The sequence below is a fragment of the Natator depressus genome, chromosome 5, assembly GCF_965152275.1.
Source record: "Natator depressus isolate rNatDep1 chromosome 5, rNatDep2.hap1, whole genome shotgun sequence".
Taxonomy (NCBI): domain Eukaryota; kingdom Metazoa; phylum Chordata; order Testudines; family Cheloniidae; genus Natator; species Natator depressus.
The window spans coordinates 119569785-119593836 of NC_134238.1; the positions used below are offsets into that span (position 1 = coordinate 119569785).

The 24052-nt window shown below is 43.2% G+C and overlaps 1 protein-coding gene across 6 annotated transcripts in view; it reads right to left on the reverse strand.

Annotated features, from left to right (window-relative positions):
- Positions 1-2173: 2173 nt before the first annotated feature.
- The window catches only part of PALM2AKAP2 (PALM2 and AKAP2 fusion), a 388863-nt gene continuing 366984 nt past the window's right edge, over positions 2174-24052 (reverse strand). For 3 of the 6 annotated variants that reach the window (XM_074953532.1, XM_074953533.1, XM_074953535.1), the window contains 3 exons: positions 20305-20483; positions 16728-16766; positions 2176-5654 (listed from right to left, as the gene is read on the reverse strand). In XM_074953532.1, coding sequence (XP_074809633.1) covers positions 5562-5654; positions 16728-16766; positions 20305-20483 — 311 coding nt within the window. In that variant the 3' untranslated portion in view covers positions 2176-5561. Of the gene's footprint in view, positions 5655-16727; positions 16767-20304; positions 20484-24052 lie in introns of all 6 variants that reach the window. The other 3 variants (XM_074953529.1, XM_074953530.1, XM_074953531.1) reach the window with 2 other exon arrangements.

Sequence of the window (24052 nt, forward strand, 5' to 3'; positions counted from 1 at the left end):
GACAAAATGACTCCTTGGTCTGGCTTGATTCCTGGTGCCTCAGTGAGCTTCTTATAATCCTTAACTACTTGTCAGGGTGCTCTAAGGCTTAGTGAGTTTAAATTGGACGGGTGCTTTGGCAGCTTTAGATGACAGCGATTTTAGAAGTGCTAGATGCTAGCATTAAACACAAACAGCTGGTAACAATCAGTTTTGTTATACAACTCCTGGACTAGTGGAACAAACTGACACTGTAAGGTTATTTTAAAGAGTGCTAAAGCCTGTCCCACTGCAGACTTCAAATGTGCAGTTTCCCATTTTAAAATGTCCTAAAATTCAAAGACATTGTGAGCTAGGAACACTGGATTTGCCACCTGGGATCCTGTCTCCTTTAGTGTGGTGCAATGAGGGGAAGATTTTCTTTCCCTATGTCATTAAAAGCTGACAGCATTGTCCAGTTTTAGCTTGGATAACCACCTATTGGCATGGACTGTGAAACTATCCAGCCCCTTCTTACATCCTGTCACTGTACGTGATTAATGTGACAGGAAATCCATACCCAATATTGACTTTTCTCTGCAGGAATTTTGGATAGTGTCTATACAAGTGAAAATATCTGAATCTACGGAAAGGATGTCTGCATTAGCTCTTCTTACTAAGAACCTACAGTCAAGTGACCACACCTAGGGCTCAATAAAACTCTCATCGATGTCACAGGAGTCTCTCTCTTTACTTCAATGGGAGTTGGGCCCATAAATAATATGAGAATGTGGTATTCCCTCTCAGTACAGAGGGCCAGATCCTGAGCTGGTATAAAATGGCAAAGCTCCAATGAAGTCAACAGGACTACGCTGACTTCCAGCAGCTGAGAATCCAGCTCAAAGTACAGTAGAACGTCATTGTTACAAACACCAGAGTTATAAACCGACCAGTCAGCCACACCCTGGAACCAGAGGTACACAACCAGGAAGCAGCAGAGACCAAAAAAAAAAAAAAAAAAAGCAAATCGAGTAAAAATAAAGGGAAAGCAGCATTTTTATTCTGCATAGTAAAGTTTCAAAGCTGTATGAAGTCAATGTTCAGTTGTAAATTTTTGAAAGAACCCCCATAATGTTTCGTTCAGAGTTACGAACAACCTCCATTCCCAAGGTGTGTGTAACGCTGAGGTTCTATTGTACTGTATTTGGTGTTTACTTCTAGAAGAGAATCACTCGGTGGCCTGGTGTCTGTAGATATAGTCAGGCCCTAGGGGGCAAGCTCAGCCACTGATATTTTAGCCAGAATTAAATGAATTTGTTCATGGCCAGTTTATATCCATTTGTTCTTGTGGGAAGATCATTAATACACACATTGAATAAGATGGGTCCAATGACCAAACCGTGAGGAACCACTAGTAATCGCTCTCCAATCCGATAATTCACCTTTCAGCACCATCCATTGCCTTCTCCCCTTTAGCCAATTCCTTATCCCCATTATGATGCTTGTACTGATCCCCATTTTCCCTAATTTAACTAATAATTTCCCATGCGGTTCTGTGTCACATGCTTTACTGAGATCGACTGCGCTTCCCTCAACTAAAAAATCAGTTATTTTCTTAAAGAAATCAGATTAGTCTGACGTGATCTACCTTTGGTAAACCCATGTTGAATTACGTTCCCATTACTATTTACTGCTATGAACACCATTATTCTTTCCTTCACAGTTTGCTCTAACACCTTGCATATTCCTGAGGTCAGACTAAAAGGTCTGTAATTGACCGAATCACTCTCCCACACCCCTTCTTAAATACAGGTATGACATTAGCTATTCTCCAGTCATACGGTACTACCTCCCTCCCCCCATAGATCAGACTTTCCGCTCACCTAGATGAAAAAAACAGCAACAGACAGACTGAAAACTGTGGGAAAAGAACAGCAGGTACAATATTTAGGACCCCACACAACACATTACTTTTAGCAGCTGTTTGTGTTGATGGGATGAGAGCATATTTCTCCTCCCCATGGTACCTACCTCCAATTTTACCTGCCAATCCTATGAAAGAGCATTGCAAGTATTTTTAAGGAACAGCTATTATTATAGAAACTCAACACAGGTTTCTGTTTTAATGAGAAAATAACAATATACTTGCATTGTCTGACTCACAGTCACTATAAAACAAAAGCAGGATAACAACATTTAAGTGGTTAATGTATACAGAAAACCTGGGCTGGTCAGATTGGTTGATAAAACGTGACAACAGCGCCACCTTTTGGATGTAAACCAAACCACTGTTACTCTTTTTACTTTCACATAATCTGGATAAGGGGCAAAATGAAGCCAAAACGAGCAGCTTTTCGAAACAACAACTCAGGAAACCTGCATTTGTACCCAAAAACGGGACAGTTACAATTCCAATGCTGAACTATTTTTCATTACACACATGCACTGAAACCAGTCTTTGTCATAGAAAAGGTGTTTTTTTTATAATTTCTTTTGTGGAGACCAAATTAATTTGGCAATAGCGGTCCTTTGTTGCATTTGATTGATTTATATAGAGAGATGTAGGCCTGCCTCTATTTATAGATATCGATGCTTGGTAGCATGCAACTGCAATAAAGAAGAAGCAAGTAAACTGCAGAGCATTTAAGGTATCATAGCACTGAACCATGTGCTGCTGACCACGATGATTTTGTTTCCATAACTTCTGGAAGAGAAAGTGTTGCATGGTAGAGAGGGAGCGGTACTGGACTGGTGCACGCAAACATTTTTTATTGCAGGGTATGTGAAAATGCGGCTTAGATTCCATCCCAGCGCAAAGGCTTCCAAGATGGCAAAACCACACCGGCTTTATAGGAGACTGACTTTATTTTCACAGCAGGGGTTGAGGGGAAGGAGCACGCAAAGCAGGAGATGCCCCGTGACAAGCAATATCAAGCTGAAGAAGTGACAGCCAATGTTTTATTTAGGTATTTATTTTTTACTTACAAAAAATAATCCCTCAAGAAAACAACAGATGCATGTGTCTTAAGAGGTGAGAGAGAGCCAGGAACTTCCGACAATGCCCTCAGCCCTAGGTAACTGCAACCACGCAGAGGGAGAAGCAAATTCATTTCAAAGGGAGCAAAAGCTGTAAGAATCCAACCACTGCAGTGAGAAGTTCAAATGTACGTGCCTTGATGTAAGACTATTTCTCAGTAATGAGCCACTCGTGACATACAGCTTGATACCATGTAATATTGCTAGAGAAGCCCCTTCCAAGACTCATCTATGCTCTCCTCAAACCAAGAGGGATCCAAACCCCCTCTCAATACAGGTGTGCAACTCCTGTAAGTATTACTACAAACAATACCTGCCCATCAGCTGGGCAACAGACTACTGAGTCTGTGGAATTATACTTCCTATAATCTACTGGTAACACACCTTTATTGAACCGGGTCCGAATCGACTAGATTTGCATTTCCAAACAGCTGGTCTATTTGTATATGTGTATACTCTTAAGTATGATTCACTTTAAAGAAATCAATACAAGACAATTGTCCAGTTCAAAAGGGTTTTCTTTTGTTAATAGGCAATTCATAGAACCGGTTTAATTAATGCTTATTTGCCACTTTTACTACAATCCCTGAACACAGGCTTCAAAATGTTTGACTGTTTAAAGGAACATGTGCGACGTGTCAAACCACAGGCTGGAAAGAAATTTAAAAAAAAAAAAATCTTTTGGTTGCAAGCTCTGTGTTTGCCCAATAAAAGCACCAGAATAATGTTCACAGTATCTAAAGCTGTTTTAGGTGAGCCTCAGAATAAAACACCATATCAGGTCACAGAGCAGTATGAAAACAGAAGAGGGATTTAGGGGAGAATCAGCCTCTTGGCTTATTTTAAAAGAAGTTAAAATAATAATTTTAGGTTTATAAAAACAATACATACATGTATATGTCTCCTAAACTTGATAATTTCTAGTCCAGAAATTATGGTTCCCGGTTGTAAAATACGTATTGTTTTGCTTTGCATGAAAAGAAAGAGTAAACCTGGCAGCCTCTATACTACATATGAATACAAAGCACAAGAATAAATACCACATTTCTTTTCTAAATGTCAGATTACAAAACTGCTCAATACTTCGCAATTGTGATTCATGCAAATACCATCTCAGGTCAAATTTTAATATTACAAATACTGTATCAGCTCAGTGCCATTTTATATCCCTTTTCATAAAAAAGAAATTCTCACTCACCCCTATAGCTAGCAAACAGCTCTGGAGAAAATAAATCTGTACACCCATAGCTCTTGTTCATTCTAGAATTCCAACCTCACACACATGTGCGCGCTCACACCCAGACACACAACACCCTTTGTCACTGATTCCAAGCCTATGCACGAACTAAAGGTTCTCTATTTTGCTTTTAGCTCTGAAAACACTGGTTGAACAGCAAAAATAATCCTTTTTCTTGCCTCTCTCTCTCTCACACACTCTCTCTATTACCTTCTTTAACTTTTTATTTCCTGGAAACCTGCATACTCTACATTTACTCCAAGGCCCTTTACCCTATATAAATATAGTTAAAAACATAACTTTTTTCCATTGCTTCATACCTCTGTTTGTGCCAGCATCTGGCTTGATTAAATTATTGCCTTAGTAAAAATTAAATGTCATTTTTTGTGTGTGTTCCCCCCTTACCTTTCTGACTCAGGTTATTCAAACTTTATTCATTTTGTACATACGTCTCTGCCCACACCCATCATAAAAACAGTCATTGCCCGCTAAATACAGATTGTATATTTAGAAACAGTTATGGAAATATGCACTGAGAAACTGGAGACCAGTTCATATTGCAAATATACAGGATCCTAAAGCTAAGGTTATCCGTTTGGCTTGGAATTCCCCTCTACCTCTCTCCTAAACGGACAGATTGTGTTTGCAACGAATGGGGTGCTTTATTAAATATTCTGATTGCAAAACATGGATTGTACATTTCCAATAACAGCCTCCAATTTTTAAATGATAAATTAAGAAAAAAAAAGGGGGGGGGGGAATCAGCAACCCCCCTCCGTCCCCCAATAACAGCAAAAAAAAAAATCATTGCATTTTATGGCTATCTAGGGTAAACCAAACATTAACATTCTTAATGCAGCAGGTGGGATGACGGAGAAGCTGCAGGCAAGTCCAAAGGAAGCCTGGTGACACACCAGGCTACTCTGGGCCAAACTCTCGTTGATACAAAGCAGGGCTGGAAATTCAGTTAGAAGGAAGCACATATATTTGCCCTGCCTTGAGTTTTTGCCAACTCCTTCAGCCTCCCATGCTGATCCATTGCAATGGGTCTGCTGCTGCTTCTGCCCACGGCGACGACACCCTTCCTTGACCAGTCCATGCCTAACATCCTCTCATTCTTTCTTTTGGGGGTGGGGGGTGGGGAAAGGGGGGCGGATTTTGTGGGTGGGTTTTTCTCTTTCGCTAATGGTGCCTGGAGATGGAGCAATCCTGTCTCTGTGGATCAGTGAGCTGCTTGTATCTTTAATAAATATGGGATTAAATGCTGCTGCTTTCTTTTTCTTTTTCTTTTGGTATCTCGGTTCCGAACACCCGTTTTATTGCAAGGGGATTATTCATTCTCTTCCTGGTTGGCATAAATTCCAGCCTCCCAGCGCAATGCCAGGGCACTCTTCCTGCGATTCACCCTGGTAGCCTCAAGGACCTGGAAAAGAAAAAACACCACTTCATTTGATTGCCTTCTTCCACGCCTCTCTAATATCCATCTTTCCCCACCCATACTTACTAGCACACATAGAGCTAAATGATGCCGTCCACACTCACTACTCAATCACATGAGCAGCATAACCCGGGCTACTTATGTCTTTAAGGGCTTGCCAGTGTGAGCAAGGGTTACACCGAATAGCCCATAAAGTCCAAGCTGGACTGTTTAAATCCTACTATTCATACAGCAGCCTAAGTAAGAAGTGGAGAAGTCAAGTCTATCTCTGCAGGCCTAACTCAGGATATCTGCATACTCCCCATCCCAATGCAGACAGGTCAAGTGACAGCCAGCAGGGGGAGGATGGTTACGAAGGATCCATTTTCACTCTCTCATGCGGGGACTACGTACAGCACAAGGTAACCACATACATACATGAACCTTATCTGAGGCACAGTTCCAGCCCACTGTAGACAATGGGAGCCTTGTCACTGACTTCAATCGGCTTTGGATCTGGCTCTTTGTCTTGCAGACTGTTTACCATTTAAACGTGTCATTACCTGTAGACACAAGGTTCCTTCACACTTGCATGCTGTGGTGTTTGGATTGAAGCAAAATCAATGAAAAAGCCATTGCTTGGAACACATGCATGGAAGAACACAGAGTCCTCTGGGTGAAAAACCACACACCTCATGCCTAAACAGGGATGATGTGATACACAGGCCTGGTCTTTGCCACCGGCACAAGGGTGAATTTCCCCCTCGGGGAATAAAAGGAAATCTCAGACATACTCCATCAGATCCTTCCTTCCGCATGCTGTTTGTCCCCACTCCTCCACATCTCACCAAACATTTTAGAACGTTCCCAGGCTTAACCAATGCCAGAGAAGAACCTCATGGGTGATCTAAAGTTTGAACCCAATCCAAAGCCCACTGAAATCAATGGAAAGATGCTCAATGACTTCTAAGGACTTTCAATCAGATCCCTCATGAGAAACATTTTCAAGGGGTTTAAAGATTTAGGTTGAAAAATCCAAACCAACTAGGATGCCTCTAAAGTGTCCAGGTTAGCTAGTGCATGCAGCCCTGTATTTCCATTACTGCCACCCTTGTTGTCCCCTGCCCCACCAGAGTGCTCTACACATCTATGGCATGTCTTGGCCCTGTACAGACTGTCTGGTCTCTGGGGCTGGGACTGTGTTATGTTATGTCTATAGACAGCCCAGCACAATAGGGCTCCAATCCTGATGGCAAATATCAGAATATCTGACTGTAAGAATGAGGACTCTAGATACAAAGAGCAGCTGAAGGTAACCTAGCTGCCGGTTGGTGGGTGAGTAGAGGTTACTTGGTCTTGCAGCTTGTAACAATCCATGACCGGACTCGTTCACAGATGTCAGGGTTTCCAGCTAGGCTGCATATATGCAGTAAGGAGACTACAACTCCTGACAGACAGCTACAAATCATTGTTCCTTGCGCTAAATGAGAATATTCTCTGTGGTCTAACACTAGGATCCAAACTTGCATTTAGAGCTCAGGGACACTCAGCAGTTTGGGGAAAGAAGGGGTTTGGCAAAGCTTTGTTTTTGCCTTGTAGTTTGCATGCACTCTAATTTCTTTTGAGCCTGTGGATCAACAAACCCCCAAACTCAAGGCGAAACCAAGCCAGCACACGCAGTATTGAGTTGAAGCCATATCTCCTTTCCTGGCAGCGATGGGGAGGAACTGTGCATGCCTAGAGCTCAGTCCAGGTTTACTGGAATGTTACATTACTGAAGATCTGCATAAAGCTACTTATATCCTCTTTAGAGACTAACCAATTTATTTGAGCATAAGCTTTCGTGAGCTACAGCTCACTTCATCGGATGCATGCTTATGCTCAGATAAATTGGTTAGTCTCTAAGGTGCCACAAGTACTCCTTTTCTTTTTGTGAATACAGACTAACACGGCTGTTACTCTGAAATATATCCTCTTTGTAAACCATCAGAAGGCAAGACCATTCAAACGGAAGCAGGTCTGATTCCATCCAGCAGAGGGAAGTGGTGCTCACACGGCCACCAATATGTTTACACAATAAAACCCCCGCACCACTTCTTGACTAAAACTCCCCAGAGGCACTAATGGCCTATTGATCCTGCTGCAGCTACAAAGCTGGGGACTAATGGTTTAAATGAGGTGTTAGGGATTCGGACTGCATAAACCATGCCCTAGGACAAGATCTCAAAGGGGTGCGGCACCACTGCCCAGGTTTTCTTGATAACTTGTTCAGAAGGAACAAAGGAACACAGTCGCTCTTTTAGCTTCAGCACAATAGGAAATAAAAAGTGGTGCTTTCTTAGCTTCAGAACTGGGGAGCGTTGACGAGCAGCGGCAGAAGCAGGAGAAAACGGGAATGAGCATTAAAGAGAAGTGCAGGGTAAAGGAGAAGTAACATTCTAACAGGATATGAAAAGTAAATACAAAAGTCACCAAACTCAGGGCAAAAATCGGAGGCCCTTATCTGAGCAAAACCACCCTGCCAGTAGAGGAGAGTTTTGCTTTAGAAAGGACTGCACAATTTGGGCCTTAGTTTCAGGCTAACATAAAACAGGATGGATTTTGTTTTAGTCTCAGTGTTCTAGGGCCAGATCCTCACCTGGTGTGAAATAAACATGGTTCCACTGACTTCAGTGCTGGATCTGGCCTTTTGGTTTAATATTTCGTCTTTGGATCGGCACTATGTTAGCTTTAAGCTACCAAAAACCCGAGAGCAAAGAGAACATCCTTCCCTCCATTACGTCCCCTTTGTCCCTCCTCATCACTGGTTTAAAGCTGCTAACCTATTCTACGTCAACACTGTTCTCAGTCAAAGAACATGGCTGGCAGGAACAAATACTATGGGCTAGATCGGGGTTCTCAAACTGGGGGCCGTGACCCCTCAGACGGTTGTGAGGTTATTACGTGGGGGGTCATGAGCTGTCAGCCTCCACCCCGAACCCCACTTTGCTTCCAGCATTTATAATAGTGTTAAATATTTAAAAAAGTGTTTTTAATTTATTGGGGGGGGGTCGCACTATGAGGCTTGCTGTGTGAAAGGGGTTACCAGTTCAAAAGTTTGAGAACCACTGGGCTAAATCCTCAGCAGGTGTAAATGACTTCAACTGAGGATCTGGCCCAAAGTTTGCATAGATCCAATAACCTACTGAATGCATCTACCCGCTACAGCTTTGTTACTAGAATTTCTATAATCATACAAAATTAGCATTAGAGACTGACTAGTCATTGGAGAGGATGAAGCAGGATATTTATTTCCCCTGTGTAAGAATTATCAACACTGTATTGAGGCATGGTAGCAAACAACCATCATGTCTATCAGCTGGTCCACAAAGCCTCCACTTAAGTTTTTAACTTGGTCATAACTCTCATTGGGCCAAAGAATGACAAGTGCAAGGCACCACAGCTTCCAATGAATTTAATGTCTCTGTTGGTGTACTATACTTTAGACTTCTGTAAGGCATTTGACTTAGCACTGCATGACATTTTGATTAAAAAACTAGAATATAAAATTGTCATGGCACACATTAAATGGATTAAAAACTGGCTAACTGATAGGTCTCAAAATGTAATTGTAAATGGGGTATCGTCATCGAACAGGTGTGTTTCCACTGGGGTCCCGCAAGGATCAATTCTCTACCTTATGTGACTTAACATTTTTATCAATGACCTGGAAGAAAACAAAATCATCACTGATAAAGTTTGCAGATGACAAAAATTGGGGGAGTGGTAAAGAATGAAGTGGACAGGTCACTGACTCAGAGCAATCTGGATCGCTTGGTAGACTGGGTGCAGGCAAACAATATACCTTTTAATATGGCTAAATGCAAATGTATGGGTGTGGGAACAAAGACCGTAGGCCAAACAGGACTCTATTGTGGGAAGCAGACTCTGAAAAAGATTTGGTGTGAGGGAGGGGGCATTTGATAATCAGCTGAATTTGAGCTCCCACTGTGACACTGTGGCGAAAAGGGCTAATTTGATCCTGAGATACTAAGCAGGGGACTCTTGAATAGGAAAAAAGTGTCCATACAGTTGGGATTGGTGCGACCGCTGCTGGAATACTGTGTCCAGTTCTGGTGCTCACAATTGAAGGATGTTGAAATAATGGAAAGAGTTCACAGAAGAGCCACGAGAATGATTAAAGGATCAGAAAACGTACCATGTAGAGAGAGTCAAGAGCTTAATTGATTTAGTTTAACAAAGACAAGGGTAAGGGATGATTTGATTGCGCTGTCTATACATATTTAAATGGGGAGCAAATATTTAATAATGGGCTCTTCAATCTAGCAGAGAAAGGTCTAACATGATCCAATGGCTGGAAGTTGAAGCTAGACAAATTCATACTGGAAATAAGGCGTAAATTCTTAAGAAGAGATTACTTAACCATGGAAACAATTTACCAAGGGTCATGGTGGATTCTCCATCACTGGCAATTTTAAAATCAAGATTGGATGTTTTTCTAAAAGATCTGCTCTAGGAATTGTTTTGGGGAATAATGTGGCATGCCAGAGCTCAGCCAAGATGATCACAATGGTCCCAACTGGCCTTGAAATTGATGAGCAGCAGTTCCATTGATTAGCTCTCCTCAGCATTTGACCTGCTGAAATCAATGGCAGCTTTGTTGGAAAGCTGAGCAAAGACTTCAAGACCTGGCCCCGCATTATTTTAGTAGAAGGAATGGGCCAGAAGGAAGGGATGCTAAAAAGGAAGAGTAGGATAAATCAAAGACATTCTGGAAGAGAGGAACATGGAGTTATTCTCTATAAACAAACAGATTTATTGCTAACCAGTTTATTGTTAAGTTTTGATAAGACTTTCATAAGCTAACGTACCCTTTAACTAACCACCACATTGGAAGCTCCCAATGAAGAGAAACGGAAGAGAAACCTGGCCCAGATTCACCACTACATCACTCCAGTTTTACATCTGTCCCTGAAACCAACAGGATTACATTGGTGGAAAATTGGCCTAATGCAGTGGTGAATCATGCCTTCTGTATTTGCCATTACACTCATCAGATACAGTAGAACCGTGGCGATACAAACACCAGAGTTACAAACTGATGGGTCAACTGCACACAGGGGTGTAGTTTTGGGGAGATGTGGGGGGGGGGGGCATTGCAACCCCAAACAGAGGTAACACATGTGGGGGGCACATGGGATCACGTGCCACTGCCCCGCCGATTTCTGCGAGCACTGAGCTGCCCAGGGCTTGCTCTGCTTGGCCTGCTGGGATGGAGGGGAGCTCTGTTGTTCCCATGCTGAACCCTGTCCCGGCACGTTTCTGGGGGACGGAGCCGCTTCTCCTGCCAGGTGAGGGAGGGTGGCCGCTGTCTCTGCAGCTGGACGCCGCCTCCTGGTTCCTAGTGCCAGTCGCCTTCCCCATCTATGTGTGCTGGGCGCCCTGCATGGTCACCATCCTGTTACGGAAAGTGCCTGAGGTGGGGCAGGGCAAGGGGGGGCAGGGAAAATGAGGGAAGGGGGTGGGGTGGTGGGAAAGAGGCAGTGGGGAAGGAAGGAGGATGGGATAGGGCAGAGGGAAGAAAAGGATAGGGAAGAAAAGGATATAGGGGAATAGGACAGAGGGGAGAGGAAAGGGAGGGGATGGGGCAGGGGACAGTGGGGAGTAAATTTGCAAAGCTGTATTAAGTCAATATTCTGTTGTAAACTTTTGAAAGAACAACGATATTTTGTTCAGAGTTACGAACAACCTCCCATTCCCAAGGTGTTCGCAACTCTGAGGTTCTACTGCAAGAAGCTGCGGGCCTAACTGGGAACGGCTCAATTTCTCTACTAAAATCTGTGAAATGGACAGCAAAATGGACTCCAAACTAGTCCTGTGTCAAATATACAAGGAATCCCCAAAACAGGCTGAGCTAGGTCCTTTTTGTGTGTGGAATGCCCATAATACACCCAGTTCTGGGCCAAAACACCTATTCCAATTGACAGGTTTCAGAGTGGCAGCCGTGTTAGTCTGTATTCGCAAAAAGAAAAGGAGGACTTGTGGCACCTTAAAGACTAACCAATTTATTTGAGCATAAGCTTTCGTGAGCTACAGCTCACTTCATCGGATGCATGCAGTGAATCTCCCCACTGTATTTTCCACTGAATGCATCCAATGAAGTGAGCTGTAGCTCACGAAAGCTTATGCTCAAATAAATTGGTTAGTCTCTAAGGTGCCACAAGTCCTCCTTTTCTTATTTCAATTGAGTAGTTATTTACTCCCACTGATGACCTGTGGTGTCTGTATAAGTGTCCAGCAATGGAGTGAAGTAAATGGACTTCTCGCTGGAGAAAAGACATCAGAATCTGGTCCACAGCTCAGAGCTCTAAATATAGGCATGGGTCCTAGCGTTAGACCATAGCGATTCTCATTTAGCACAAGTAGTAAAGACCTATAATTTGGAGCGGACAGTAAGGAACCATATACCCTGTGCTGCATTTATGTGGCTTAGGGTGGCGACACTGGTGTATGCTGAAGTGTCCAGCAAGTGGATTTAAGTCAACAGGACTATTCGTGGAGTAAGGTGCTAATCAGTGCAAGTCAAGGTATTGGAATCTTGCCCTCTGCGCTCGGCCACACTCATGCATGGCATTGTATTAGTGGAGCTGACAGCAGAATTATCCCTACAGGAGTTAGGTGCCTAACTCCCCGATAAATTGCATCCTGCATGTAAAATGCACATGCTGAAAAACCAGGACTGGGAATGGACATCTCCTTTGCTGTTACTGCTCTCTGGATTTTCTCACTTGTCTGGAATTGCCTCTAAAATTGGCACATAGGCTCCACAAAGATTATAACATTAACAAAGCTAGGAGTGCTTCTCTCAGGCTTTGACTGAATAATTGACAAGGCTACCTCGTAATGGAAAGAGTTCTAATGAAAATAGCCAACTGATGTAAAAAGTATGTTCTGTCTGGAAAAATGAATTTGATCACAAAGTCACATTAAACAGAGAGATTTCAGATGGCAGAAACGTTGAAACGACAGACAAATATAAATAAATATTTGGAATGCTTTAGAACTGTGAACATTGTTCTTCACCTCTCTTACTACACACATGTTGGGGTTTCAGCTCGGAGATCTTGTTGGGAGTTACAGAACATTGTTTTAATGCCAAGTTTTATTTTAAAGTGGATGATTAACAGGATAAAAAAAAATGACTGAAGCATATACAAGTTTTAGCCATCTGCCCCCTAGCGGAGGATAGAGAGAAACAAATTTACTGGTGAATTATCCCATACTTGGTCACTGGCACCAGCCGATGAAGAAGGCAAGCAGGGACAGAATTCAGTATCACTGCATCTCACTCCAGAACCTGTTACTAAATGAAATGGACTAGTATTGTGCAACCCTAGCTAATTTCTCTCCATAGCAGAGGCAATATTGATGTGAAGGAGCTGAATCTCTCTCTGATGCTGCTGACCTAAGCGTGACAGAATTAAACACAGAAAGATTTCAAAGATGACATGCAAGCAGAGAGACTGAAATCCTGGCTCTCCTGAAGTTAATGGCAAAATCCCTAGGGACTGGTATGGGGAAAAGGATTTCCCACATATTGTCTAAATTGACTTGCAATTGACTAGGAAGATTAGCCATACTCCAGCCTCCGATATTTGTACAAGTGAATTCAAGAGAACTTTTGCAAATGGGAGTAATTCCATAAGCATAAGGTGTTTGTAAACTACAAAACAAAGTAGGAGCATATTTCCTCACCGGTGGTTAGAGCTTGCCACATTCTTTGGAATAATGGATCAACTGACTAGCACTCAATGCCATCAGCTTCTTACAGCTTACAGGCAAGTGAGGTGAAAAGCCAACAGTTGATGATGGCATCCAGTTGTTTGTTTTTAAGTCTTAATGCTGATAAATGTTGAGGATACTTCCAGCTAAGTTCTCAAAAGTCATCTTGATTTGTGTATGCAGAACTCCTTCCATGCAAATCCTTGCAAAAGCGATTTTTGTGCTTTATCACCCATTCATGGGCAGAGACCGAGTTCCAATCAAGGCTGAGGGTGTAAGTTCTACCAGCTGTGTGTACAAGAGACCGTGCACAAAAAAACCTTTGCACAAGTGAACCGTGCACACAACTGCCAGCACAAATGCATCAGACAGGTTGGCTGCTCTTGAGAAATTCACCACGGCTGTCCAACAGAAAGTTGAATGCTTGAGTATTGGCCAGACAGGCACACAACTAACAGCACCAACAAAGAAAACTCTTTTTCTGCAGCGTGAAGATATTTTATTTACAGTACATACTGAGTGCTAAATCCTGCTTTTACAGTATATGCATATACTGGGCTTCTGCAGAGTGCAATGGGAGCCGCACTTACATCTGGAAACCCTAACAGAAGAATGTGTTACTGGTGCTGTGCAGTGTGTTGGAATGTGGTCAGTGTCAACAGCAATCAAAGCTAATCTGTCTTGCTATTTGGTGATTTTGTAAAGGTGAGCAGTGTAAACTTACCACTTTTCAGTTGCCTCTGTAACTAACCATTACCAGAGTATTCCTTGTAGTATAGTAGGTAGAAGGAACACTAAGAATTAGAGCTGGTAATGTTATGTAGTCATTCAAGACAAAACTGGAAGTTTTCAGGATAATCATACATGCACATGTGTGAGAAAGCATGCAGTTATTAGCAGTCCTTTTAAAAAGTGGAACAACAAAAGGAGGTCCGGTGTGCTTTTAACGTACGACCTAGGATTCTGAAGGAGATAAATCACAGCAGACTATATTCACAGCTCAGCAGTGTTACAGGACTCCAATTAATGCTGATCAGAGTTGCGTTGCTAAGGACCTCTGCATTGAGTTGAGAATCCATTCCAAAAACACCAGGATTGAAAAGCTATTTCACAGGGCTGAGGTTTAATGACAGGGAGTGCAGATGGCAGATTTTCACCTTAGTCTACAACCATTTTCAACTCTCACTCCTTTCCCACTTATCTCCCCCCTCCCACCCTAGACCTTATCATCAGAATACTGTCCATTCCCTGTGGGAGGCACAAAGACATCTCCACCCGAAGCCCATCAATCGGGAATCTAAAGCGTACTGCCTCTTACAGGCCACGTATACACAGATACTATGTTGATCATTCATAAATGACACCCAAAAGGAGGAGGAGAGTGTGTGTGTGGGGTGGGGGAGTCCTCTGTGCTGTCTACCCTGGGCGGGGGGTTAGGTCGGCATAGCTGTCTCTCTCAGGGTTGTGAATTTTTCACACTCCTGAGAGACGTCGTTATGCCGATGTACATTTGCAGTGTAGACCTGCCCTACGTGTCAGACCAAGAGCTTTGCGGAGGTAAGGGCTGTGCAAGCATCCCTTCAAATGCTCTGTCAATACACTTCAATCCTGACTTAAAATGCCCCTGCTTCTGCAGTCTTGGGTCTCTTGGTTGTCAATAGTGCAAACTTCCATGCTAGGAATGGTCATACTGTGATGTGGAACAAACTACCCAGGAGAGGGACATGGATGCGACCACGGATGAAGTCACCAAACTCCTTTGTGACTTGGAATTGGGATTTGAAGCTATGCTGTCAAAGAGGGAGAGGTCAGTGTGTTTATCCTTTGTACAAATGTAAATGTTATTGAAGACACTATCACTAGAGATGCGCAGGAATCATAATATTTGGATCTGGGTCCATAACTCCTCAAAAGTTGGGGATGTTTGGATCCGAGGTTTTATATTTACCCATTACAGAAGGTTTCATCTGGGAAGGTCAGATCTGAATCTGGATGCTAACTCGCCCAACGCTCAGGAAAGTTCCCATCCCGGGTTTTGGTTTGGTGCCTTCCCTCTAATCACAATCTTCATCACTCCAAAAATTGTAATTAGAATCCAAGGATAAGGAAAAAAAGTTTTGATGATGGATAAGAGGGACTATCCCCCTGTGACGCATGACCAGAAAGGGTTAAGCATCCTGCAGGATGAATGATTCAAATTCAACCCTTAAAAACATATGGGGAGACAACATTTGTGTTTTTGTGTATTTACATATATATGGGTAGAGATCAATAATGTAATCAATAGTCCCTGTCTATGCTGTTTTCTGTTAATGCAGAGATCAAAAGAAATTCTTTACATTTAAATGAACTGCAAACCTAGGATATCCCTGTATTCATCTCTTTTTGAAATGTATAGCCAATCATCTGTGAATGGTGTAAAAACAGGCAATTGCCTTATATGGATCTGTGTGGATAATTACCGCTTAGGAAATGAGTGTCTATTGTTCGTAGAGGGACACGGAGCTGTCACAAGAAGGCCTGAGACTGTATAAAAAGGACTTGGATCCTGATCCTGTCATCTTGGATCTGCTTGAGGCTTCATGCAGGAGAAACCTAAGTCATAAGGACTGAGATCCCAGTGCTGACTGGACCACCCTGAATACAAACATTGGACTATATCCTGTGGACTCAATTCTGAAAGAACTCTTTGCAACTACAAAGCTCACCATCTCTGCTATGAATTTGAATCTCAGAACTGTACTCATGTCTGTGTGTATACTGATCTTTTAACCAATGCTCTCTCTCTCTTTTCTACTACATTTTAGTTTAGTTTATAAAAATTGGCTGTAACGTGTATTTGGGTAAGATCTGGAATATTCATTAACCTGGCAGGTAATGTGTCCAATCCTCTGGGATTGGTAGAACTTTTTATGATGAATAATATTTTCAGTAATCTTCATCATACTTGACTTGGGTATCTGGGTGGAGGCCTGAGGCTGGGTTACTTTAAGGGAACTCTGTTGTTGGCTTCTGGGTAACCAGTGAAGTATTACAGAAGCTGTTTTGTGCTGGCTTGGTAAATCTAAGTATTGGAATATATACCAGCTTTTGGAATTGTCTGCCCCATTCTTTGCAGTTCACCCCAATTGAGTGACCTCAGTTGGCTCCCCTGGGGCCCAGGTCACACCCCCATACACATCCTCACCCCTATTTTGATGTGAAAGCACTGACACTCAGCATGGAAATGCAAACTGAAACAACATGCATTTGGAATGACCATGCAAGAGAAAGCAAAGATAAGCAGTTGAAAAGTACCTCGGAAGTAACCTTGTTAGACAGTAATTTAGAGGTGTACTGGTGGAAAGGAAAAGACCAGCATTAGTACATTGGACAGACGTGTTGAAGTTGGAAACAAAAAACAAAACAAAAAAACTGGAACGAGAACTTGAAGCAGTTTGGACCTGTTTAAAAGGTTAGTTTTTTAATGTATTTGTTTTTAAATGAAGTTGCTTAGCCAGTTGCCATCATGTTTACTCTTACTGGTCAAACTATTTCAGTCTTGCTGCTTGGCAGAGAATCAGGTACCCTCTTCCCATCGTCTCCCGCCCAGTGGCTTCTTCTTTGGAAGACACAGCTAGAGAAAGAGAATAACGTTTTCTCCCCTTATGCAGCGAAATCTTTCAAATGGCAAATACACTGGATTGGACCATTGTCAAAGCAGACAATGAAAGACAAAAGCTGACAATGCCTACAGGAGCTGCCATGTTGAAGAATAGCACACTGAAATTAGAGCAAAACAAAGCGCCTTCTTGTGCCACGGGAGCAGGGCGCACCCAACGCCCTGATCCTGCAAACACCAACTTTCCTGTTATTTATTATGTGCTGCAGGATTTATGCATGTGTTTAATTTTAAGCACACAAATAGTCCCATCTAAATCTGGGGGGCTACTCCATATGTTAGTGTTTGTAGGACTGGGACTGGAGTCTGTTCAGCTTTGCTCCCTTCTGTGTTAGCCAGCAGAAAGGAGCATTTGACCCAAAAGAACTTATCTTCCAACCAGTTAGAAAGTCTCTCATTTTCCTTGTATTCACATGGTGAGCCGAGCCAGAGGCCTGCTCTACACGATCAGATTTTCAAAATGGCAGCTGCCTGTTTGCCTGTTAATTATGCTTTTTTCAGTATATTGTCGACACTTGAAAATGGTTGAGTTATTTGCTCTCGTATGTAATTAGATCCAGAGATTACTTTCTTTTTCCTGAAACTGCATTTTAAAGGCCTCTGCTGACAAATCAGACCTAGTGGTTGTTTAAATAATTATTGCTTAGCCTGGCACATAAAATATGGTCTCTAACTAAGGATGGTGCAAGCTTAGCATGGCAAAGCTACATCTTTATCTTGTAATTTCTTATTCCTCCCCTTCAGAAGTAGTTTACACAAGGGAAAAGGAAAATATAGGGAGGAGAAAAAAACATTCCAGCTGTTTAGGGGAGGCTCATTCTGGTCTTACAAACAGAGCCCTATGATAGGATTTTAGACAAGCAGAAAGGGGAACATAAATACATTTAAAAAAAAATTGGGCTTCAGATGAGCTTCCAGAACATGAAAATGAAAATAAAACTGGGCCAGACCTTTAGTGGGGGGATCAATCGGTGTAGCTCCTTTAACTTCAATGGAGCTACGTCAATTTATCCCAGTGGAGGATCTGGTGCACAATTTGTTTGATGATGCTAACTGTATAGCAGTAAAAATTCTAATTATCAGAGGCTTTTAATAGTGTTATCATCACTGAGCTGCCATGATACCCAGAGTTCTGTTTCTATGGCGTGATGCTCTTCATTTGGAACAAAGTTCTCAGCCAAGACACAGAAGCGCATTTCAAACACAGACAAACAATCTTGGCCAACTTCTTTTCGAGAAGGCACCCGCGCAACCCCACTGACTTCAATGGAGATGCACTGGTGTAACTGAACAGAGAGTCTGGCCCTCAGCATAATGACATCTCTACGAGAGCAGCAGCTACATGGTTTACCACATACAGCAGGGAACAATGTAATGACTGCAACAAAGAACTCCAGTCACAAGCCATTGCCTGGTAAGTCACCTGCACTCATCAGTGCTACAAGGAAAAGGGTATGCTGAGCGTGCAGTCCGTCTTTATCTCTTAGCAAAGCAACTTCTGAACAAGTCCAAGATCTAAAGCAAAAAGGCTGATGGAAACAAACTCCGAAGTTATTAAGGCCACGTAAGGACTGATTCTCCTCTCCCTTATGCTGGTTTTACTTCACTAACTTAAATGAAGTTACTCCTGGTTTATACCCAGAGAAAGTGAGAGAAGAATGAGGTCCCAAATCTCTTGAATGAAAGGTCTGATAGCATCATTCAACAGGCACTAGCATAGCAATATACACAAGGGGGAAATCCTACCACCACCGAATGAAAACTATCCACTTGCACCCAGGGAGATCCAGCCCACTAGACAGTCACCTCTTCTGAAAGAGGCAGAGGACACTGGTGAGTAACTCATTCTTGAGACACGTCCTCACTGTAGAAAGGCAACAAGCCAAGTTAGCAAAGTTTCTTGTGTCAGATGAAGTCCACGGAAGAAGGTGAGCTGAGAATACGCTCGCTTCCTACAGGGGAAGCCTGCTTACGGGCTTGATCCTGCTTCATAGAAATCAATGGCAGTTTTATCATTGCCTTCAGTGGGAGCAGGCTCAGACCCTAACATCTGTCTGCATTTCAAACCCACTCTTCTACTTTGCATTAACTTACAACCAAAAATGGAGTGGGATCCTTTTACATTTCACAGATTCTAATCTGAAGTCTCATACACTGTTGACATAATGTTAAACACCAAAGATTAAAACTCAGCATATTCTGTGGGCTACTGTTTTCAGTGTAAACTTTAAAGACGATAGTCTTAACAGGGTCGTACCTCTAGTGGAAGTGCTTAGAAAGTGGTTTCCTTCGATTATGAACTACTTGGATTGGGATTGTTTTTCTTAAGTGTTTGGAAAGAGTCTGGCACATTGTGGGTGCTAGAGCAAATAAAAACAACAACGGCCAATAGTAACCACTAACAATAATCATATACATGTAAGGGTTTATACTACCCATCTGTCCGATGCACACAGCATTTATACTCACAACAGTCACCTTTGTAAAGTCCCAGTGTAATGATGGGAGAACAGTTTGCTTCCTGTATGCATCTGACAGTCATTAGCTGTGAAATTCATGTCCATTTCCCTACTCTGATGACCATCTGAACATTAATGTTAGCAGTTCAAAAGCTTGAAGGTACCTACATGACGAACTCAGAGCAGAATTTTTGTCCATTTCCCCTTTCTGCTCGTAGGACAGAACAGACCAGACTCAATGGGAAACAGCATTCCATCCACTGTAAGTCCAGGATCCCACTCCACAAGTTCCTAACCAGATCCTGGAGCAACCCAAGAGAATACTGTCCTCAGGAAATCCATCCTAGGTCTTACACTGAACCCAGAGTGTACTGGGATAGGACTTTGGGAGTCTAATGAGTGCTGGGTGAATACTTGTACTGCACAGATATGAGCAACAAGGCTCATACTTCAGTTACGTAGTTCCCTGCAGGCTTTTAGTGAACAGTGAATTCACCTGTGATCACAGAGGGCAACTAGGCGTAGTTTATTATTATAGGATTGCCACTATGATGGACTGATTTTCCCCCCTTCAGATAAACTGATACTGGAGTGTTTTGTTTTTTAAAAATTTTTTAAACATCTTTAAGGCACTCAGCGAGTCACTGTCAACAGAACACTTGATCTTTAAGAGGCCAAACGTTGTCCTATCAACCCCAGCAATCTGCCTGTAGTGAAACACACACGGAAGAGGGGAAGGGAAGAGTGTACTTACACTGCTGTCATCCATCCTCTCACGCCTCTTAGTTTTGTGTGTTTCATAATCCTCCATGAGGGTCTGCATCAAATTCTTGGGCCTCTGGGATCCTGCAGCCTCGTCAGGCAGTAAGTCAGACTGGGAGAGGGGACCTTCTGTTGTCGGGGATGGAGGAGGCCTGATCTTCTCTATCTTCCCTGAAACGACAGGAAGGGACCCCTTTCTAAATGGACAGATTCCCAAGTAGTTTCCAACTGAAGACACAAAGGGAACGCGTTGCAAAGGAACGAGTTGGAGCAATATTTCCAGTGTGGACTGAACAAAGAGAAATTCTGAAACGTAGTCTATAAAATAATGTATCGAAACAAACACGGCCAAAGTGAATTTCAAGTTCCTCCTTTTCCCCCTCCCGGACCAGACTTGCACAAACATTTAAGTGATCTTATTTCATAACATCTAGCAAAGCCGTCAAGTGACATATATACATATCTACCCTACCACTGCTCATTACTAGAATCACCCCTCTCCCCCCGACCCCTAATGTCTCATTTCTGTGCTCTGGACATACGTGAAAGGAAATTGCTGGACTTGTTTTTATTGAATCAGACACTCAAAAAACTGCACAGTGTCACAGTGCAGAGGGTCCCAAACTGTGTTCCACGGAGCACATGGGCTGTCCAGTTACATGGTTCTGGCTCCTTCTTGTTTCCAGCTGCTAAATTGCACGAAAAGAGATAAAAATACCTTAGATATATTTCCTAGTATTTCTTTCCCATGCAACCATGGGATTGTGAGAGGGAGGGGAAGGTGATCTGTGAAACACGCTCTCAATTAAGATGTAATCCAGGCAATGGAAGAATTTGTGAACCCCATGTCCACTGGTTAGATGAAAAGACTGGGAGCCAGGATGAATTCAGGCTGTAGTTCTGACAGGACCGCTTGCTCACTAGGCAACATGCTCGTGACTTAACTACCCTAGTTGGAGAACTGTGTACAAAGCAGGCACATGGGGAAGACTGATCATACAAGGAGACTATTACAACTGCTCTGTATACTGTGAGACACACCCCCCCCCCCATTTCCCCCTGATTCAGCTGCGGACCTGAGCCTTTCATTCTCCGGGCTGGCAGATGCTGGGAGGTCTCCTGGGAAGAGAGGTTGTATCTTATGTCACCAGGCAGCGACTCCTCTGGCTGACTGAAGGGTAGTGTCAACAGGCTTGGAGGAAGCACTGTCTAGCCTTTCTCATCTGAAAGGACGAGGACCATGACTGCAAGCCTCAGGCGAGGAAACTGAAGAGCTTGGAAATAAGGACTTCAGGGCACAAGAAGAGGGAGGCCCCTTTTACAGGACGCAAAACAAATAAAGGAGAATTCTTCTGTTTAAATCTAAATATAATCAGCTACAGTGGGAAAAGGAAATGTAGAAACAAAGTCACACTAACTTTCCCCTAGATGCGGAGGCTCTTTAAAACAAAACCACACACAGAAACAAATGGGGTTAATTAGAAGGACTGCGAATGGATTTTCAGTTGTTCCTTTGCTGAGACAAATCAAAAAGCGAGTAACTCACAGAACAAGTCATGGAAAGCTGCGGCCACCAGAGGTCCCACACAGCAAATCAATGCATGCTGTTTAAAATCTATAGGCTTTCTTTTTAAAGAAGTGAACTCTGAGCAAAGCCCACAGACACCTTTAACAAGAAATCCCCTTGCTGGGCTTGTTTCATTTCTGACCCAAGGTGGAAAAACCCAACAACACTGATAGATACAATGTTACAAGTCTGGCTTAAATTCTCAAATACTGAGAATCATCTGGAAACTCCACCCCCAAACCTACTGGAATGTCCCTAGAAATGGCAAAGGGTCTCTGAGGGTTGTGGGATTTTCTATGCCACGGGATCAGAGTCTCATCTTGAGTAACTCCACAGACGTCACGGATTTGTCCCAACATAACAGAGCTCAGCATGAGGCCCTGTGGGTGCTGCACTTTCTGGTACAACAGCATGTGTTAGCTAGGGCTAGGGCTGTCCAAAAGAAGAGAATAAAAGCAACTCTCAACAACTGACGGAACTAATGGAAAATCGTGTCTGTGTTAAAAGTTAAAGGTTCAGGGCTTGATTTCCCCATTGCATTTGAATGCTGGTGTAAGTCTCTTGGGCACACACGTGTTCTGCAGAGATGAATCAGGCCCTCAGTGTTCCCAACAAGGCCTTTTGTGATTTCTCCATCAGGCATAAACACGCCGTCACCTTAACAAACCCTCAGAGCTGTACAAAATGCTCACAACTGAAAGTGGCTCCTTCCACCCCCAAACACTCTCAATCTCTCCGCCTGCTGGAAAACCCTGCAAGGTGGAGGCTTTGGGGATCTGATCAGAATTAAACAAAAGAAACATCTCCAGGTATTCCCCATCCAGGTGGGCCTGCCCCTCCCTTGCAAGGAGCCCTCCATAAACATCCACAAAGCCACTTCAGTTTTCTCCTTCAAATCCCTCCTTAAAACTCTCCTTTGCAGTGATGCCTACACAAATCTTGACAACAGTTAGGCCGCTGGTCTGCTGTGACCACTGTCTATTTGTTTCCTTGCAGAATGTTGTCTGCATTCATCTGCTGTCTCTTATTTTATACTTACATGGTAAGCTCTTTGGGGCAGGGAAAGTCTTTGTTCTGTGTTTGTACAGTGCCTAGCACAATGGGGTCCTGGTCCATTACCAGGGCTCCAAGGTGCTACGATAATACAAATAATAAATTCCTATATTGCCACTAGGAGTCCGTCCAGGAAAGTGTACTGTTACATGTACATTTCACTGCAGTATCATCATTATTCCCGTATTCTAGATGGGGAGACTGAGACAAAGAGGTGCAGAGACTTGCCAAGGTCACACGGTAGCTTTTCCAGTCTTTTTAAAAAGCAATCCAAGAAATCCAGAAAGTGTGCACTGCTTGTGACCCGACAATAACAAACCAGAACAAAGGTATTTGCTGACACATGGGCCTGGGTTGCCAGCTAGCGCTCGCGTGACATGTTCAGTTCTTGTGTAAAGGCTGCAAAGTAAAATGGACAGGAATCTTGCTCCCAGACAAGAAACACGGGTGAGCCAACGAAGAGACTGGGAGTTAAAGGTTATGAGCTTGCTCCTGCTCCCATGGCAGAACTCCCACTGCCTTCAAGGGAAATGGGATCAAGCACTCAGGGTGCATGCAAAATTGCTATCCAAATCGCAGCCTTGACATATCTCCCTTTGAATATATATTGTATTCCCGAAAACCCATAATGCCTCCTTTGGAAAGCCATCAAGAAAGGGCAGAGAGCAACCATGATAAACCCCTCTCTTCAGAGTTATGTTTCTTGGTCTTGTCAACAGGAAAATATGCTGCGGTTCAGCGGTGGCTGTGATGATGGCTGACCCCCAGATTCCTGGAACTGAAGGAAGTTACTGGAAAATGATTTCTCTCCCCCTCTCATTTCAGTCTCTGGGCAGCTGCGCTTCCTGTCTCACGCACTCTTTGGAGGATGGGGGAAGCTCTCATGTATGCTCTTCCAGGGCCCATAGGAGGGTACTCAGCTGACACAACAGAATTGCTGTTCCTTCCAAGTTTGGTACTAGAAGGATGTTTCCTGGGACGCCTGTGCCAAGCCAAGGGGCATTAGGAGCTGAGAGACCCTTTCATCAGTCTCCAAACCTCTGCATGGCTCTGGGGAGAAATGTGAGCCTTGGTGAAGGAGCCCTCTCCACTCCCTGGTTCTCCTCTGGGATCAGGGAAC